Here is a 19,206-nt window from a genome sequence, read left to right as displayed (position 1 = left end):
GCATTGGGAGGGGAGGGGAGGGACGGGGAGGGGGAGGGGGAGGGGAGGGGCGGGGTCGCAGCCTCAGCTTTCGGAATTAGAGCATAACCTCAGATAACACTCAGTAAGGGAAGCAGATGTGGGTTCTGTTTTGTCGATGTTTATTGTTCTGGCGGTAGGAAGCCTGGGGCGCAGAGGGGACGTAGGTCTCGAGCCCTGGCTCGCTGGAACCTGAGTGCGTTTTTCTCCAAATAGGAATCGCCCGCCTTGGCCAATTTCAAGCCACTGGAGAGCACGGTCCTGGTGGAGGCCCTGGAAAAGCACAATTGGCTCGCGTGGCGAAGCTGGCTCCACTTAGCTCTAAAGTGGGGCCGCGCCTCCCCACGTGTCTCACCAGCCACCTGCAGCAACTTCCACCGAGGCTCCAGCTGAGCTTTTAGAAACATAAGGGCCTGGCTCTCCTCTGGAGAGGCCATCAAGAAAGGGCCCAGACTGGGAGGTGCTTCTCCTTGTAGCACCTGCGCCAGGGTTCTGGCGAGACGGAGTATGGATTCCTGGCCCAGGGATGGGGGGGGGGGGGCAGTGAGACAATGATTTCTGTCCGCCTCCCACCCATGAAACTTACCCACCCTGCCCAGTTTACCTCTTCCACTACAGCTAGAATTCGGCCCCCTACTGGGCCCCGAAGCATTGCAGCCAAGAGAGCAGCTTGGGCGTTCTGCAAGCCATGGGCAGGCCCCAATGCCATCAACACCACGTCAGGCTGAAAGCCATAGGCCAGGGGCAGTACCAGACCCAAGATGCAGCTCAGAAAGCCTCCAGTCGTCTGTGGGGACAGCAGCAGAGCCTCAGTCCGTCATCTAGGGGACACTGCTGCTGGCTCCTGACACCATCCCCCAATCTCAGGGACCCTGAGGTGTAAGCAGGACCACTTCCCCCCCACCCCTCAAAAAAACCCCAAGTGACAGTGAGAGGCCTGTCCAACTACAACACAGCCACTCACCTGTGGCAGTGGAGTGGAGACGTGAAACATGGACCAGATGGCTGCCTCCTTGCCCCGGATGTTCAGCCACAGAATTCTCCTTTCCAAGAGAGAATACCATGGACGTGTACACATGTGCAAGAGACCTTGCTCACCCTTCCCTGAGCTTAACAACAAAGGATAGAGGAGAGGAGCTTTGGGGCCCCAGCAGAGAGGGGGGACCTGAGTAACCGCCAACCTTATCTGGCACTGCTTTCTGGGGCTCCCACTCTCAAACTGCTTCTGTGCTGCAGCATCCCGGCCCTGTGACCCCTTCATGCATGTACATGTGTAAGCTAAGAATCATACCCATCGTCTGTAAGATCCAGGGGTCGATCCAGCTGTCCCAGGGCCACACAGAGCAGCCTAAGAAGTTGACCCAGGATAGGTTGAGCTCATATTGTCCAGTAGCCATTGCAAGGGTCCCTCCCTATGGCATTAGTGGGTATCCCCAGGTCCTTGGAGACTCAAGTCAACCAAGCAAAGCTTACCTCTGAGCTCCATGGAATAGGCATCGCTGAATGACCACATCCAAAGTTGCTGCTGTGGCAAGGGCAGTTGTGGTTGCCAGGCCACTTCTTACCTATGGAGTGAATAAACACGGGAGTTAGAGGCTGACACACACCCTGTATGCCGCACCCAGGAGCCAATGCCCAACTCCCACACCAGGTTAAACAAACCCCTTTGGACCGTTTTAGTCTTTTTCCAAGAGGCTACTACTGACTTTCCCTACACTTACAAGATCAAATCACAGAGCATTAGTGGCGCACGATATTAATACTAGCACTTAAGAGGCAGAGGAGGCAGGTGGATCTCTGTGAGTTCGAGGCCAGCTTGGTCTACAAAGTGAGTTCCAGGACAGCAAGAGCTACACACAGGGGGCTGGAGAGATGGCTCAGAGGTTAAGAGCACTGAGTGCTCTTCCAGAGATCCTGAGTTCAATTCCCAGCAACTACATGATGGCTCATAAACCATCTATAATGTGATCTGATGCCCTCTTCTGGCCTGCAGGTGTACACGCAGACAGCACTGTGTACATAATAATAAATAAATAAATCTTTAAAAAAAAAAAAAGAGCTACACACAGAGAAACCCTGTCTCGGAGATGGGAAAAAAAAAATCAAATCACCCCACTTCTAAAAGCAAAAATGCTTAAAACTACACATTAAATTATCTACATTCTCTTTGCCATAGAGTATTTCCTGGACCCTGCATGAGGTAACATGTCAGTCCAATGTACCTGCCACCACACACTATCTTCAGCAGCTCCCCTGGCAGCCCTACCTGCCCATCCAGGATTCCATCTAAGAGACACAGAATCTTCCCCAGGGCGGTAAGATCCTCATCCTGGAACCGGGACTTGTGTAGCCTATGATGGGCAGGCCAGAGGGACACAGGAAATCAGTGTCATTGTATCACTGACAGAGATGCAAGGCATGGACAGCCCCATCCTCAGATCCACTCTCCTCACCTGGCCCAGGCCACGGTTTCCTCCCTCAAGACTGACCCTTCCTGATGGAGCACTCCAGCAGGGAAGGCCGGGGCAGCCCCTGGCCCAGTCAAAGCAACAGCTGTGCAGACTGGGGGTGTAGGGCGGAGGCATAGTCTGTCCAGGAGGGGGCTCAGTGCATCTTCTGCTACTGCACATGTGTGACTCTCGGCAAGCAGAGGCAGAGACCTCCCTTCAGGAGCGTGGGTGCTGGGACTCAGAACTGGAGCCACATCTAAATGGATCAGAGGCACAGTCACAGCAAAGAAGCCCAAAGTGAAACCACCAGCCGAGGTCCAGGCCGTACTAACTTTGTTGGAGGCTTTTCCAGTGAGGGGCCTGGGCTGTCCGGACACTCTGGATGGACTCCAGGGCACTATGAGGAGAAGTAGAGTTGTAAGCCTGACTCCCCCTTCAGCACCCCCTACCCCCCTACCCCCCCACCCACTCTCCAGTCTTCAAACCTCTGACATGGCACCATGAGCCCAGGAAGGGGAGGTGTGGGGTCACCAAGCAGTGTTTGCACCATCATGCACACTGACTGTGCTAGGGACTCCAGATGGTATCCACCCTAGGAAGAGTGTTGGAATAGGACAGAGGACGAATGTCACTAATGTGAGTGGCTGTACCAGGCAGAACGCCTAACCTTGACTGACCCTTACATCTGGCACCCCACCTTCCCCTGGCCCCTTGAGCCTCCCCTCTGCCCTGTACTTACCTCCAACACAGCACAAATCCGGCCACCAGCTAGCACCTGCAGCAGCTGTGTGAGGTGGGCAAAGCACTCAGGTGTGGCCTGCATCTGCCCCTGAAGCACAGTGCGTCAACTATGATAAGGGCCTGGTCCAAGGGACCCTAGATTCCTCCCCAGCCAGGCCATGCTCTCACCTCAGGGTCCCCGATAGCAGAGTCAAATCCTGCTGAGACCAGCACCAGCTCAGGGTCAAACTATAAGCAGAGTCCAGGAGAAAGGAGCAAAAAAAAAGAGCCAAAACCCAGGTGAAGGGAAGGCCCCAGGGCTGCCCACTCACATAACGGCAGACTTTCTGAGGCACCTTCCCTACGCCCAAGGGTCCAGTCATATACTGGTAAAATGGCTTTCCAGTGCCTTCATAAATGGGACTCTGGGTAAACGAAGGGTCTCAGGCCCTGGGGGACACCCACCACACAGTCAGTCACCTCAATGGCCAACGGGAGCAGCACATGCAGGAAGGCAGCCAAATAGTCAGCATTCTCCATCCCAACCTGCAGCAAGATTAAAGCAGGCGTCACAGGACCAGCTGTGCAAATGAGGACTTCAGGGGCTTTCACCTCTGGGAACAAAACCCTGGGGAGAGTCTTGCAGGATGCCCCAGGTGGCCTTCGAAAACCCAGAGCTGAGGAGCAGGAGCGGTAGGCTGGGGGGAGGCGGGAGGGGGACTCGATACCCGATTCCAGGGCAAATTGACAGTGAAGCCTTGGCCCCGCCCTTGTCCAACTGCATCTGCGTCGGACTCTCGAAGGCATGGCCAGAAGCGTCCGTGCTCATAGCGGTGCCAGGAGAAATAAAGGACACTGTAGACAGTCGGCCAGGTCAGAAGTGAACTCCCTCAGCCAAAAAAAACCCCTAGTCTCACCACTCGAATCTTACCCCCAAAGTGGTGCGTTGAAATATCCACACCCCAGCTCACCTGGGGTCATCATCGAAGATATACTGGATGCCCTGGCCATGATGGATATCCCAGTCGACAATGAGAATCCTACATTCAGACAATGATGGAAATCACTGAAAGGAACAGCTGCCTTTTCCACCTTTAGGCCAGGAGCCCAGGCAGGGGTAGAGGGAGCTAAGTGAGATCTTTCAGCCGCCAGCTCCATCCCTGCCTGTTTAGTTTGGCTCTCCCACACTGGCAGCACAAGCTTGGACTCACCCCTGCCTGTTTAGTTTGGCTCTCCCACACTGGCAGCACAAGCTTGGACTCACCCCTGCCTGTTTAGTTTGGCTCTCCCACACTTGCAGCCCAAGCTTGGACTCACCCCTGCCTGTTTAGTTTGGCTCTCCCACACTTGGCAGCACAAGCTTGGACTCACCCCTGCCTGTTTAGTTTGGCTCTCCCACACTGGCAGCACAAGCTTGGACTCACCTCTGCAGCCCGTATTTCAGCTTTGCGTGCTTGGCTGCTATAGCCACATTGTTGAACACACAGAATCCGTTGGCAGCCGCCCTCTGACTATGGTGCCCTGGAGGCCTGGGGTATAGAGGGGGAATTACAGAGCATGTCCCAGTCATTCTGTTCCCCTCACAGGGTCACACATAGGGACAGCCAGGAGGGGCGTTCTCACCTCACCAGGGCCAGCCCATTGTGCACAGCTCCTGTTAACACAGCATCCACTAACTGCAGGGCAGCCCCCACGGCGAGCCGGGCGCAATGGAAAGTGTTCTGTGGGCCAGAGTGTCATTTAGTCTGCTGCCTGACCTGCTTGTCCCAGGTTGCAGGTCTCCCACGGCTCAGCAGAGTGGCAAGCAAAACACAGCAGTGGAGGGTCAGGCTTGGGTGTGAATACACCCAGGCATATGGATACAAGTCTGGGTAAACAGGTGGGTATGCCGGCTCGCACCGGATGGAAGTAGACAGCATCATACTGCTTAGACAGTGTCTGGAGCTCCTCTTTGTCCAGGGTCTGGGTCTTCCGCACCAGGGCTATATATTCCGGGCTGCAGACCAGCAGGCAGGCCATCAGGACAGGAAGGAAAGCAACAGGGATTCCTAGGGGGGAGTGCCCACCCTGTACCCCCATAACGCCTTTGAGCCCACACCACAGTGAAACTGAGGGGATGCTGGCAGGGCTATAACAGGCTCAGGTCCCCAGACCTGTCGTACTCTGACCTGTGGACCAGCCCCAGCTCTTCCTCTGATGCCTCACAAGCCGACAAACGCAGGCACCTTTGTTCTAGGCCATGCTGCCTCAGGCCATCCAAGGCTGCAGTCAGGCGCTCCGGACACTCAATTTTGCACTCGGGGCTGGAGCAGACAAGGATCTCAGTGTTCAAGGTTCTTTCCAGCGCGCCCCCCCCTTTTCTGTCAAGACACACTTACTCATCCCAGAGCAGCCTGGTGGCTGTCATGTCCTCGTGGTACACAAGTGCTGTACCCATGGCTACACGGTGGTTCACTTTGTCCACTCTAGAGTAATACGCCCTCTGCCGGCAGGTGATGGCTCTGTCTAGTCCCGCCTAACAGCTCGCTCGTAAAGAGCCCCTCGCTTGGGACAGAGGCGGGGAGCGGACACTGGACCTGGGCAAGCGCAAACCACTCCAGGCCCAGGTCCAGACTCAAGCCCGGTCGATAATCAGAAGCGAACCGCTGGAAACTGAGCTAAGCTGGGTCCACCGCGTGACTCCAAACGCCTAACTTCCGGCTTCCTTCTTCACAGACTAGGTCCCGCCCTCAAGCAGATTAGGGTGGAGTAGACCAGAAGGTTGAGCTCTGCGAGGATTCCGCCAGCATCTCGGGATCAGATCCCTTGCTCTAGGAATTCCGTTGCAGTGCCATCCAACAAGGGGCAGCACGGAACCTGCAACCAGTGCCGCCGCCAGAGTCTCTCTTGAAATGGGTGGGAAGACAGGGCTGCTTGATCTCAGGCCACCACTGCAGCCGTGGCTATGGTCCCTTCTTGCCCCAGCATCCTCCCTAACCTGATGGCTTAGGCCACAGGAGCAGACATGCCAACCAACAGTCAGTCCACCACATCCAATTTGCCTGCTCCTCCAGGTGAAAGATGAAGAAAAGTAAGGTGTGTGGAGAGCACACACGCGCTGGCCTGGGCTGGATCACAGAGCTTCAAGAAGGGACTGATAAAAACCACAGGTGAGCCGGGCGTGGTGGCGCGCTCGCCTTTAATCCCAGCACTTGGGAGGCAGAGGCAGGTGGATCGCTATGAGTTCAAGGCCAGCCTGGTCTACAAAGAGAGTCCAGGATGGCCAAGATCACATAGAGAAACCCTGTCTCGAAAAAAACAAACAAACAAACAAAAAACAGGTGAGAAAGAGGACACCCCCAATGGACAGGTTACATAGGAGGCCAGGCAGGAACACTCCAACACAGTGTGGGGCCAGGAACGGCAAAGGGTTCTAAGCAAGGAAGCGTGATGAAGAAGGGGGAGCCTTGGAAAAAATAAAGGAGACATGAGGCGGAGTCTGAACTAAGGCTGTGCACCTATGTATTTTATTCCATACTTCAGGCTTGTCTCCAATTCTGAAGTCCTTGCCTGGGCCTCTTGAGTGCTGGGATTACAAATGTTTGCCATCATACTTCCCAAAGCAAGATGCCCCAAGAGTGGGGGAGGGGTGCCAGACACGCCCCGCCCCCGCCCCCACCCCCACTACTATCCTGTGCAGGGAAAAACAAAGAGCCCTGGAGTGGTTCAGAGCAGGTACCCACTGTACACTCAGGAGTCAGAGCACTGGCCCAGGCGCTAGCTGGTCCCAAGGCTTCTCCATCTCCTAAAGGCCAAAGGAATCAAGCAGAACTCAGGACACTCATGACTGGCCTCCCTGGATTGTGTGTCTCGTGGGGCAGGGCATGCAATGGGCCACACCTCCACAATAGTATCTGAAGGCCTGGACCATGGTTATGGCAAGGGGGCTCAGGCAGAGGGGGCCATGGTTGTGGCATCTCTTCTGACAAGATTAGACTGGGCAAAGTGTTTGCCCAGAACCCCTTGCCAAATAAGGGAATGAAAGGCCCCACCCAAGCCGGGTATTGTGGTATACACTTTTAATCCCCAGAACTCAGGAGACAGAGGCAGGCAGATCACTGCAGGTTCAAGGCCAGCCTGGTCTACAAAGTGAGTCCAGGACAGGCAAGGCTACACAGAGATATCCTGTCTTGAAAAACCCAAATAAATAAATAAGAAAGAAAGATGGGCTGGAGAGATGGCTCAGTGGAAGGGCACTGTTTGCTCTTCCAAAGGACCCAGGTTCAACTCCCAGCACCCACATGGCAGCTCACACCTGTCTGTAACTCCAGTTCCAGGTGTTCTGACACCCTCACACCAATGCACATAAAATAAAATTAAATAAGTTTTAAAGAAAGAAAAGGAAAAAAACCAAAGGGGGTGGGGAGGAGAGAAAGAAAGAAAAACTCTGTCTTGAAAAACTAAAGTTGGGGGGTGTGGGGCTAGAGAGATGGCTCAGAGGTTAAGAGCATTGACTGCTCTTCCAGAGGTCCTGAGTTCAAATCCCAGGAACCACATGGTGGCTCACAACCATCTATAATGTGATCTAACACCCTCTTCTGGCATGCAGGTGTACATGCAGGTAGAGCACTGTATACTTAATTTTTTTAAAAACCAGAAAGAAAGAAAGAAGGAAAGACAGACAGACAGACCAAAGGGGGGGAGGGGAAAGAAAGAAAGAAAGACCAAGGGGGGGGGAAGGGGAAAGAAAGAAAGAAAGACCAAAGGAGGGGAGAGGAAAGAAAGAAAGAAACTGTCTCTTAAAAAACTAAAAGAAAAAAAAAGGCCCCACCCTTATGCCTGCTCTGGGACATGGGGACTATCCAACCAGCCCAAGTGTGGCCTCTGACACGCAGCTCATGTTTGATAGGCTGCAGATGACCATGTAAGTTCAGGGAGGCTGCCAGGGCAATGCTGATAGAGAGGGACATTGGTCAGAGAGTAGAACCCACCTCTCTGGTCTTGGAGACCCTTCCTGTCTGGAAGTTTTGACTATTGGAAGACAAATGCTGAGAGCTCAGAAAGAAGAGAGTGTCCATCTGTCTGGGTCCTGACATCATCTTCCTCATCATCAGCCCTTGCATTGAGCTCCACAGAGACCTTGCTGAAACTCTAAGCCTTAAAGTGAAGTCACTCAAGAAGGGAGAGGGGCCACGCCCTAATGTGGTGCCTTGAGGACCACTGTCGAGGACTAGGTGGCACCCAGCACTTGGCCTGGGAAGAGTCAGGCACCTGGCACTTCTGCTAACTGCGGGACAGGGAGCTCAGGTTACTTCGGTTTTTTTTGTACACAGACCAGCAGCAGCGCAGAGGACTGATGGGTGCTCAGGCATCGGGCCACACAGCCAGAATGGGAGGTCTACAAAAGGGTTTATTTGCCCCCCCAGCCACTTAAGCACACCAAATGGCTGGTTTACACTCCAGGCTAATGGTGTAAGAAAGTCCACCCAGGAGAGCTGATGTCCCTGAGTCAGTGCCCTCCAAACCTCTATCTCCTTCCATCTCAGGAGTTGGCCTTGGCACTGTCCAGAGCGTGCATAGCTCAAAGGCAAGCACCTGTCTCCCAAGTTCTGCCAGCTCTGAGGCTCTTGCGTGCACATTGGTGAAGGGAGCACAACCCCAGAAATCAAAGGCTAGTCCCATGTTGGGTAAGGGTCTTGGACAGAAAGCATCAATGTTCTGCCAGGGTCATCTGAGGCACTCGAAATCGGATGAGCAGCTTTGGAGGTGGAGGGCCCATGATTCAAGGGTCTACACAGCCTCTGCAGGTGGGTCGCTTGGGATTCAAGCCGTAGGCACTGTCGGAGTGCAAACTGGGATTCTTCCAGAGGAGGGAATCCAAGGTGCCTGGGAAGCTCCCAGCCAGGCTCCTTAGGATACCCAGAGGTCTTCATAGAGCCGTCTCCTTTGGAACTCTGGCTCCTAGCTGCCTGGGAGGCTTGAAGCTGAGCACTTCCTTGTATGTAACACCTGCAGGAAGCAAGGAGATGCAGATGCTATAGTTTGCTGCCACCTAAGGAGAGAAGCCAGCACCCTATGGGCCTTTCATCCAATCCTAAAAGCACCGAGCCACTTAAAAACATTGCAGAGACTCCTTAGATGCTAGATTTCCCCCAGGAAAACAAATAATGAAAGCTTGTACTTTAAAAAAAAAAAAGAGGAAGAGAGAAAGTTTGTGTTCCCCGTCCATGGGCTCAACTGTGTGTCCTCTGTGGTCTATGGTGAAAGCAAAAGCAGCCAGCCACAGTGGGTAGATGGAGACCACAGATCAGATCTTGTGGCCCGTGGTTAAGGGAGTTTTCTATTTAGCAGCAGAAGGGTTTCACCACGCAGATGTGCCATGTCATAGCACACAACAACACAGGAGAAAAGGGTACCTGTCAGGAGCGCAGAGGAACCTTTGCAGGGCGTGACTTGAGAACCTCAACCCAGCCAGTCTTTCCCACACCAGGCAAGAAGAGGGCCTGGGGGTTTGAGGCGCACAGGACAGGGGACAGCATGCCCCAGTGCACATGTCCTCAGACCTCCCTGCCCCCCAGGATGGACCTGCCTGTCTGGAGCACACAGCAGAGGCTAGTTCCAGCTCAGGGAACAGTGGGCAGGCTGCGAAGGCTTCTGTAAGGTCAGCCTGAGGCCAGTACCCAAAGATACTGTCAGGAGCCTCAGTGTAAGAGGACACTGGCCAGAACCTGGAGGTTCAGCACAGCCAAGGATGGAGCTGGGGCTGGAGATGTGAGGGAAAAAACTGGGACTGCGTGGGAACAGACTGTCCCCCATGGGCAAAACACAAGAAAGACATAGTTGTTTCAGGAGGGGTCCTGCAAAGGGGTAAGGGGAGGTTAGGATAACGTCAAAAAGTATGAGAAGGATGTCCTAAGGAAAAGTGGTGGTAGAAAGGGTTCAGTGTGAAGCCGGTTGTGGTGGCGCACGCCTTTAATCCCAGCCCTCAGGAGGCAGAGGCAGGCGGATCGCTGTGAGTTCGAGGCCAGCTTGGTCTACAAAGCGAGTTCAGGACAGCCAAGGATACACAGAGAAACCCTATCTCAAAAAACCAAAAAACAAACAAAAACAAAAACAAAGAAAGAAAGGGTTCAGTGTGGTCTGAACAGGAGGATGCTGGACAACACAGGTGGGGATGAGGCCAGGGAATTAGGAGAGGCCGAGGGTACTGCTGTCCTGAGCACACAGAGGCTCTACAGTTGTTTTTTTTTTTAAGATTTATTTATTTATGTATATAAGCACTCTATTGAATGTATGCCTGCATGACAGAAGAGAACATCAGATAGAAGAGGGCATCAGATCACATTATAGATGGTTGTGAGGCACTATGTGGTTGATGGGAATTGAACTCAGGACCTTTGGATGAGCAGTCACTGCTCTTAACCACTGAACCATCTCTCCAGCCCCGGCTCCACAGTTCTTGGGACCCATCATGTGCCAGCCTTTGTAGGAGCTCCTGTAAAGGACACCCTCTCAGAAGTCAACCTGGCATTGCTCCACCATGCCCTTTGACCTCCCAACCTGTCATCTGACCTGCAACCCAGGGGCAGAGGTTCATCTACACAGGGTACGCAGGGCCCAAAGCCAGACATGGAACCCACACTCACGCTTCCATTCCTCAAGGGTGCGGTCTACGTCATCAAAGGAGTCGTCGTATTTCTGGGCCTTGGGTTCATCCTCAGTGTCCCGAAGGGACTCGAAGTATGGATGGGCCAAGGCCTCAGCTGCTGTCACCCGCTGTTCTGCATCCAACACCAACATCTTTTCCAGGAGGTTCACAGCTGTGGGAAGAGCAAGTCAGGCTACCAGATAGGACGCACTCACCCAGCCACCTGAGACCTTCACCCCACCCAGCCCTACCCTGAGGGCTTGCGTTGGTTAGGACAGATGCAAAATCCTTCTTTTCCAGCTCAGGAAGACCTTCCATGTAGTTCTTGGCCTGTGGGGGAAGAAGGTGATAGGCCAGCCCCCACACCCAAATCCAGCGCACCACCCAGCTCCCCACTGACCTCAGCACTCTGGAGCTTCTGTACAAACTCAGAAGGGGGTGTCCCCGTGACCTTCATGATCTCCTTCAGCTGGTCCAGGTCTGCACCAAGGTCAGGAACACAGTGCAAGAGCAGAGGGTGGCCCACCCCACCCCCCACCCAGCACCCACACCTTGGCCAAAGGCCCATGATGCTCTCTACACAGAAGGATACGGTCATTGCCTTTGAAAAGAATTTTTCCAGTAATCATCTCTGCCATGATGCAGCCAACAGACCAAATGTCCACTGAGATAGAAGTCCCATCAGTGCCCCGCATGCAAGGATGGCATTCATACTCACAAGGGCCAAGAGAACGGGACACACAAGACAGCACACATAGGAGACAAGTACGAGTGGCGGGGAAGAGCGTCCATAGGCACAGAGCAGAGGCAGTCGTTGAAAAGGGTGGCAGAGTCCCACCCTAGCCCATTAGCCTCCCAGTAGCAGGTGCCTACAAGTGGCTCCAAATCAAAAAAAAAAAAAAATGAAGAAGCAGGGGCTGGAGAGATGGCTCAGAGGTTAAGAGCACTGACTGCTCTTCCAGAGGTTCTGGGTTCAAATCTCAGCAACCACATGGTGGCTCACAACCATCTATAATGTCCACTGATGCCCTCTTCTGGCCTGCAGTGTATGTATGTGCAGGCAAAGCACTGCCTACATAATAAATAAATAAATCTTAGAAAGGAAGGAAGAAAGAAAGGAAGAAATGAAGGAAGGAAGGAAGAAGATGAAAAGAAAGGAAGAAGGAAGCCGGAAAAGTGGCTAATCAGTTAACAGCACTGAGTGCTCTCCCAGAAGGACCTTGGTTTGGTTTCCAGCACCCACCTGGCAGCTCACAGCCATCTGAGATTCCAGTTCTAGAAACAGCCAGAGCTACATAGTGAGAGCTTATCTCAACGAAACAGCAACAAAACCCCAACACGTTATATACTGCCTCAAAAAAAAAATAAAATAAATAAAATAAATGAAAGAAAGGAAGGAAAGAAGGAAGGAGGAAGGGCTGAGGTAGATAGAGCACTTGCTTAGCATGAATAAGACTGGGTTCCACCCCCCCCCCACTACAAAAACAATTAAAAAGATAAAAAATAAGTGGCTAGAAGCGAGCGGTGCGCCCTGGAACCTTTGGATAGCCTCTTACCTGTCTGTGTGTAGCGCATCCAGTTCAAGATGACCTCTGGGGCCCGGTACCACCGGGTCACCACATATCCTGTCATTTCACTGTCTGCCTGTCGGGCAAGGCCAAAGTCTAGGATCTAAAGAAGTATCAGAGAGGTAGAACCGAGCCACTGAGGACAGACCAGACGTGGCCCAGAGGACCCTCAGAGAACTGGGCTTGAGGTCTCCACTACTCCGGACCTCTTGCCACCCCTTTGGTCTTGGTTCCCCAGGAGTCTCCTCATGGTCAGTGGAGCCGGCCCCGCCCATCTCAGGAACAAATGCTGAGGATATTTTCCTCTTTTGTCATCCTCTGATCACCTTTAGGGGCTCCCGAACTCCCACCCTGGGTGACTAGCTAATGATGGGTGCTGGCCCCCAAGACCCATTATCTGCTCAGCCTCTACCCCCGACACCTGAGTTCTGTCCCTTTGCCTCCTAGGCCACAAGGCAAGCAGGCCATAGGGAGCCCCCTCCCCTAACCGTGGCCATCTTCCCCTCCCAGTGATACCTTCAGCTCACAGTCCTCATTCACAGCAAGGTTGCCAGGCTTCAAGTCCTGAGGGAAGAAAGATGGCCGCCACTGTGACCCACCTGCCAGAGTAAGGCCCAGGCAGTACTTTACTACTAGGGCCACCCAAACGGGCCTGGCCCCTCTGAGGAAGGGCAGATGGTCTGGGTCCCCAGGGAAGGCTTTCAACTGGCCATCACATGCATCCCCGCCCCGTACTCCTATCACGCCCTTTACAGGAAGCTGAGGTTGAGCTACTTCTTCGTGTACAGCTAGAGAGGGAAGGAGCAGATGGACTCACTCTGTGGATGACGCCAGCCGCATGGATGTACTGTGGGAAAGAGGGAGTTCAGCAACCATCAGCTCAGGGGACACGCCAAGCCACAGAGCCTTACCCTGCCCAGCCAGGAAGCCCCGCCCACCTCCCTAAGGCCACCTCAGTGAAGAAGCTTACCTTCAGCCCCTTCAGCATCTGATACACAAGAAACTGGATCCTGTCTTCACTCAGAGTCTCATGCTTCATGAGCTTGCCCAGATCAGTGCCCATGAATGGCATCACCAGGTAGCTGTGGAAGCAAAGGATGCAGCCAATGGATCGGGGCCAGTCCCAAGACCTAAGGGATTCCCACTGGCCCAGTTCACACCTTGCAAGACCCCATCCCGGCCGGTGTCCCTAAGGCATGAATTACTCCATGGCACCCATTCATCAGTAGCTTCGGGGTCCTACCATCCTATGGTACCTCTACCCACACCTAGCTTTCAATCCACCATCTGGCCACACCTGTCACTGGCAATCACACCTCCTCAACCCATGCCCTCTCCCCATAACGGTAGGTAGGGAGTGGGCTGCTTCTCAGGGTTGTTTTGTTTGGGTTTTGGAGCTCTTTGAGGAACAGCCTCATTTCGCAGTTCTGTCTGGCCGGGAGCTCACTGTGTAGACCAAGATGGTTTCAAACCCATAGAGCGCTATCTCCTGCCTCCTTCCCTTCTAAGTGCTAGAATTAAATGCCTACACCACCACATTCAGACTTGTCTTGTTTTCATTTTATTTTTTTTAAGATTTGTTTGTTTATTTATTTATTTATTTATTTCCATGTATACAGTGTTATGCTTGCATGTACCCCTGCAGGCCAGAGCAGGGCGTCAGATCACATTATAGATGGTTGTGAGCCACCATGTGGTTGCTGGGAATTGAACTCATGACCTCTGGAAGAAGAGTCAGCGCTCTTAACCACTGAGCCATTTCTCTAGCCCCTCATTTTATTTTATTTTTTTAAATGTATGGATGTCTTGCGTCCATGTATAACAGTGGATCGTGTGTATACAGTGCTCACGGAGGCCAAAAGAGGCTATCAACTCTTCTGGGACTGGAGTCACAGACAGCTGTGAGCTACCATGTAGGTGCTGCTGGGAATCAAACCCAGGTCCTCTGGACCAGCAGCCGGTGCTCTTAACTTCTACATCTCTCCAGCCCTTGCTTTGCTTTTTTTTTTTTTTTTTTTTTTTTTTTTTGAGACAGGGTCTCGTGCAGCCCAAAGTGGCCTTGAACTGTCCTGTTCCTCCTAATTCCACCTTGCAAATGCTGGGATTACACACGTGTGCCACCACACTCCACCGCAAGATTTTAAGATTCCTGACTGAGCCAGGCGTGGTGGTCCTCTGAGAGATGGAGGCAGGCAGCTCTCTATAGGTTCACGGCCAGCCTGGTCTGCAAAGCAAGTCCAGGACAGCCAGGACTACAGGAGAAACCCTGTCTCGAAAACACGAAAAAGAAAAAGAAAAGATTCCTGACTGAACGGCATCATGTGCCGGGTGAGCAGCTAGGGCTGAGCCTCAGGCTGGCATCTCAGATCATTTAGTTGTACGGATTCCCCGGGCACTGTGAGGGCCCAGATGCCTGGCTTAGAAGGAGAAGGTGTGGGTCTACCAGAGCATCTCAGGATCCAGGGGCACTGAGAGCACATGGGAGCGTGGTGAAGCATGAACGAGGAGCAGTAGGCATCTCAGTCCTCACTTGGGCCACGGGAAGAAGACCTTAAGCCAATTTACGACCTGAAGCCGGTACCCAGAAGCTGCCCAGGCCCCTCCTGCCACACTCAGGGTAACCAGGAATCTGGGGCAGGGGTTGGGGCCACAAGGCATTTAGGCTGCAGGGATATTTGCGTGGGAGAAGGGATAGACAAAGGAGAATGGTGTTTTCACCCACACCGGGTTCATAGCTCCTAGGAACATATAGGAGTGTGGAACAGACTGTGGTGAGAGGAGTGGGTAGGCAGGATGCACCCTGTCCCCCCACGTGAGCTATGCCCCGCTTTGGAGGTCATAGACCACGTATCTTACATATCACATATTTACATATTTACATTGTGACTCATAACATCAGCAAAACTATAGTTATGAAGTAGCAACAACATAATTTTACGGCTGAGGGTCACCACAGCATGAGGAAACTGTACTAAAGGGTCGCAGCATTAGGAAGGTTGAAAACCGTTAGGCTATGAGGAGAAGCTCCCCCCCCCCCAACCTGACCCAGAACCCTAAGCTGACAACCTAGAAGCCACCCAGGTTCCCGCCACCCACTCAGCCCATCCCGGGCCAGCACTTACAAGTCTGTGAAGTCATCCAGGCTCTCATCAGGAGTAAACACATCCAGTAACCCGATGACCTGGGGGGGGGGGGGGAACACAAGTGCCAGACAGGATGCAGAGCACGTGGGAGATGCAAGGACTCAGTGCACCCCCAGGGTGGCACTGTACTCCAGGCAGAAAAACCCTCCTATAACTATCCTTGTCTCCTCCACTGTCCCCACTGTCAGCTCGGCCCCCACCCTAGTACATGTGCCCACAGACACAGGCTATTTTTGGATGCTGACAGCCGGGATACTCTGGGGGGAGGGGCAGTCTCAGGTCTGGGTTGGCTCTAGGCAGCTGAGCAATCAGCCCCCTTAGTCTTTCCTCTTCCCTCCTTTCTCTCTCTCTCTCTCTCCCTCCCTCCCTCCCTCCCTCCCTCCCTAATGAAGCAGACTCTCGATCACAGTGGGGACAGTCCCCAGGGAGAAATGAATACCTGGTAGGCCCTTCCTGGGACCATTCTCTGGCTGTCTAGACCAAGGGGAAGGAAGCACTAATTTAAACACAGCTTCTGGTTGAGGGAGCTGGACAACAGATGGACAATGTGACATCAGCTTTCCAGTACTTGGTTAGGGGACAGGACTTCTGGGGTCAAAGGAGGCCTCGCTGACGAGGGTTGCATATCCAAGCATGGGGGGGGGGATATGAGTAAATGAGCAAAGAGGGGGGTCAGGTGCCTGATGGCCAAAGCTGGAGTGAAAACACCTACAGCGTACAGAACAGAGAGGGAGTCCAAGTTGGCTGAAGCCCCGGCCAAGGAGGAACCAACGAGAGGGACAGAGGGACTCCAAGGAGGGCCTCAAACTCACACCTCAGAGGAAGATTTAGCTTTGATCCATAGAGCTGCTGTAGAAAGGTTTAAACAAAGACAACATGCTGACTGCGTCCTTCTCGTTTCAGTGAAAGGACAAATAGAATGAAGCAAGGACAGACAGGTGATAAAGGCCAGATAGGTGACCACTTTAGTGATGGCTGCATGGACAGGGAAGACCTGGGGACAGATAAACCACGCATGCAGCTGGAGAGCTGAACGCACTCTGCGGAATAGACAAGGAACAGTGTCCTGGAGGCCAAGATAGTTCCACCAAAGCAATTATGACTTCTGCACTTTGGTGGTATAGAATGTGTCCCAGAGCCAAGGACCAGAGCTTGAGGAGACTAGGGCTGGCTCTGTGGCAGCCCCATCTCTGGTGAGTGGGACATATAGCCCGTCCAAACCTCAGTTTCCACGTGAGAAGGTAGGTCACAATGGCAGCTGCCCAAAAGGTGTTGAGGCATCCTGAAAGCAACCATAGCCAGGTGAGGGCAGGACATAGCTTGGTGAAGAGACCCTTGGCAAGGCAGGGGTGACCCTGCTTGGAGAAGGGTACAGGATAAGTAGGTAGGTGGGTTGGAGTTGGGTGGCTACACCAAAAAACAAAACCAAAGCCTTTCACTGGTTTTGGGTTTTTTGGGGTTTTTGTTTGTTTGTTTGTTTGGTTGGTTTGGTTTGGCTTTGGGGTTTTCTCTTTTTTTCTTTCTTTTTTTTTTTTTTTTTTGGTTTTTCGAGACAGGGTTTCTCTATGTAGCCTTGGCTGTCCTGGACTCGCTTTGTAGACCAGGCTGGCCTCGAACTCACAGCGATCCGCCTGCCTCTGCCTCCCGAGTGCTGGGATTAAAGGCGTGCGCCACCACGCCCGGCTCCGGCTTTGAGGTTTTCAAGACAGGGTTTTTCTGTGCAGCCCTGGCTGTCTTGGAACTTGCTCTGTAGACCACGCTGGGCTTGAACTCAGAGACCCATCTGCATCTGCCTCCTGAGTGGTGAGATTAAAGGTGTGTGCCACCACTGCCAGGAGTAATGGGTTTGTGCTTTTTTTTTTTTTTTTTAACAGTTTACAGCTTTATTGGGAAGTAAGGAAACAGACATAGCAGGGCTGGTGACCATCCACCAGATCAGCCAAAAGTGACAATGATGAAGCAATGGGGGTCAGTTTGCTGTTAGCCACAGGGAGTCCATTTTTGCATAGGGTTATTGACTCTGATGACTCGGGACTGGGCAACTGTCCAGACACGAAGTGGGAGAAATAGAACTCAGAGCTTCAAGAGGAACCATATCAAGAAAAAAAACAAACAAACAAAAAACCTCCTGGCTGAGGGAAGGGTTCTGAGGGCCAGCAATGGTAATGTGGGAGGCACAGGGGCATCCATGTGCGGGATTACATGTGCAACTAGGACTGGAAACAGGATGCTTTCCTGACAAGAGGAAATACACACCCATAACAGTGACAGTAATGGTCTGTTCTGTAAACCCCTTTATCCACAGAAATCCAAGGTTTGGGATGATAGAGTCAAAGTGCACAACACTAGCACCCTGCCTTGCCCTAAATTCCCGGGAATCAGGAGGCGGGCAAGAAGAGAAGTTGGTTACGGAATAGAAGTGTCCCTTCCAGGAAAACCCTCCTCCCACCAACCTGATTGGAGACAGGGTTTGGAGTGAGACCTGAGAAACCTTTAGGGCTAGACCATATACCTGACCGCTGCTTGAGCTGCGGAGGTAAAGGTGCACAGAAGGTGAACCCAAGCAGCTGAAGAGTAGGCTGAACTTGAACTTGTAGTGTCACCTAGAAAGGGATCTGGGCTTTGCCTCCACTTCCCTCTTGGAAGCTGCTGATGGCTTACCCCAAGCTGGAGGCTAACTAGGTACGCGCCACTAGGCCCCTGGAAGCAGAGGCAATGGGCAAGATTTGGAGGGGAGGGCAGGATGAGAGGCACCCAGTTCACAAGATCCACACCTGGGGCGGGCGTTGGACTCACGTTCTCGTGGCGCATGTGTTTGAGGAGGCGCAGCTCTCTGTAGGCGCGCTTGGCAAACAGCTCCGATTGGAAGGGCCGGTACAGCTTCTTGATTGCCACCTTGTTGCCGGTGCGGCTGTCTACCGCAGAGCTACGGGGGCGGACGGCTTGGCTAGCGAACCCTTCCCTGTAATCGCCAGCACCCGCCTGCCCCGCCTGCCGCCCCGCCCGGCAAACGCTCACCACACTGCACCATAGGCACCAGAGCCAACGGGCTGCAGGTCTTGGTACACGGCGCGCACCTCCCAGGCGGTTTTGGTCACCTCCTGCCGGTAAAAGCCCTTGCGGGCGGGTGGCGGGGAGCTCATCCCCAGCCGGAGCACCGCGCCCCAGGACCGGACCCGGGATCAGGGGCTCCACCCGCGCGCCCTGGGTCACTGCGTGGCAGGGAGGGCTCAACCTCGGCCAGCCGCCACTGGGGCTTTCCCTGGCGGGCTCTTCTCACAGGGTCGTCACCCTGAATTCTCCCGTAACCGTCAACTCCTACCGGACCCTTGTTTCTGGCCGGCAGAGTGGTCCCTCCCGGCCCACTGACCAACCGGCCCCCGGGGCCTTGAGCACGTGACATCCCCGCCTGCCCTCCGGCCCCTGCGGAAACCCGAGGAGGCCTCCGGGGTTGGGCGGAAGGCTTGGGAAGGGAGGGTTGTGCGGGGAGAGCTGCCCCATTAATTCAGTCCCGAACCCGGACAGAGGCGGCGCTGAAACACCCTGGCCGGCCTCTACCCTCCCTAGACTTCTTGACCCTGAAGGTCTTAGCAGGTGCCTCTCTGAATTCCAACCTCTCCTGCTCTTCCAGAACGCCGGGCCCTGTTCGAGGCAACTTGAGATCACCAGCGTCTACTCCC

At 53.6% G+C, this 19,206-nt stretch overlaps 2 protein-coding genes across 5 annotated transcripts; both read right to left on the bottom strand.

The window, feature by feature from the left end:
• Window positions 1-119: 119 nt before the first annotated feature.
• Window positions 120-5,901, bottom strand: HDAC10 (histone deacetylase 10). Of its 2 annotated transcripts, XM_084803205.1 has the most exons (20): window positions 5,567-5,901; window positions 5,357-5,491; window positions 5,088-5,184; window positions 4,812-4,909; window positions 4,613-4,717; window positions 4,160-4,228; window positions 3,917-4,043; window positions 3,669-3,734; window positions 3,378-3,437; window positions 3,208-3,297; window positions 2,954-3,060; window positions 2,801-2,865; window positions 2,472-2,724; window positions 2,285-2,369; window positions 1,492-1,583; window positions 1,310-1,366; window positions 983-1,061; window positions 623-805; window positions 374-533; window positions 120-291 (listed from the first exon to the last, which is right to left on the bottom strand). In XM_084803205.1, exons 1-20 carry the CDS (start codon window positions 5,623-5,625, stop codon window positions 257-259), a joined length of 2,022 nt encoding a protein of 673 aa, XP_084659331.1. In that variant the 5' UTR covers window positions 5,626-5,901; the 3' UTR covers window positions 120-256. The 2 variants fall into 2 exon arrangements, with proteins under 2 accessions (XP_084659331.1, XP_084659332.1); XM_084803206.1 differs by lacking the exon at window positions 1,310-1,366.
• A 2,656-nt stretch (window positions 5,902-8,557) lies between these two features.
• Window positions 8,558-18,985, bottom strand: MAPK12 (mitogen-activated protein kinase 12). Of its 3 annotated transcripts, none has more exons than XM_084803219.1 (12): window positions 18,545-18,981; window positions 18,323-18,452; window positions 15,506-15,564; window positions 13,354-13,465; window positions 13,201-13,230; window positions 12,900-12,947; window positions 12,372-12,486; window positions 11,408-11,446; window positions 11,216-11,295; window positions 11,067-11,145; window positions 10,814-10,987; window positions 8,558-9,176 (listed from the first exon to the last, which is right to left on the bottom strand). In XM_084803219.1, exons 1-12 carry the CDS (start codon window positions 18,667-18,669, stop codon window positions 9,097-9,099), a joined length of 1,071 nt encoding a protein of 356 aa, XP_084659345.1. In that variant the 5' UTR covers window positions 18,670-18,981; the 3' UTR covers window positions 8,558-9,096. The 3 variants fall into 3 exon arrangements, with proteins under 3 accessions (XP_084659345.1, XP_084659344.1, XP_084659346.1); XM_084803218.1 differs by having other exon boundaries at window positions 11,408-11,479; window positions 18,545-18,976; XM_084803220.1 differs by lacking the exon at window positions 8,558-9,176 and adding an exon at window positions 10,280-10,662 and having other exon boundaries at window positions 11,408-11,479; window positions 18,545-18,985.
• Between the last annotated feature and the right edge of the window lie 221 nt (window positions 18,986-19,206).

The sequence above is a fragment of the Acomys minous genome (genome assembly GCF_964271855.1).
Source record: "Acomys minous genome assembly, chromosome: 12".
Taxonomy (NCBI): domain Eukaryota; kingdom Metazoa; phylum Chordata; class Mammalia; order Rodentia; family Muridae; genus Acomys; species Acomys minous.
Note: the sequence above shows the minus strand (reverse complement) of the source record. Positions and strands in the feature narration are given on the sequence as shown.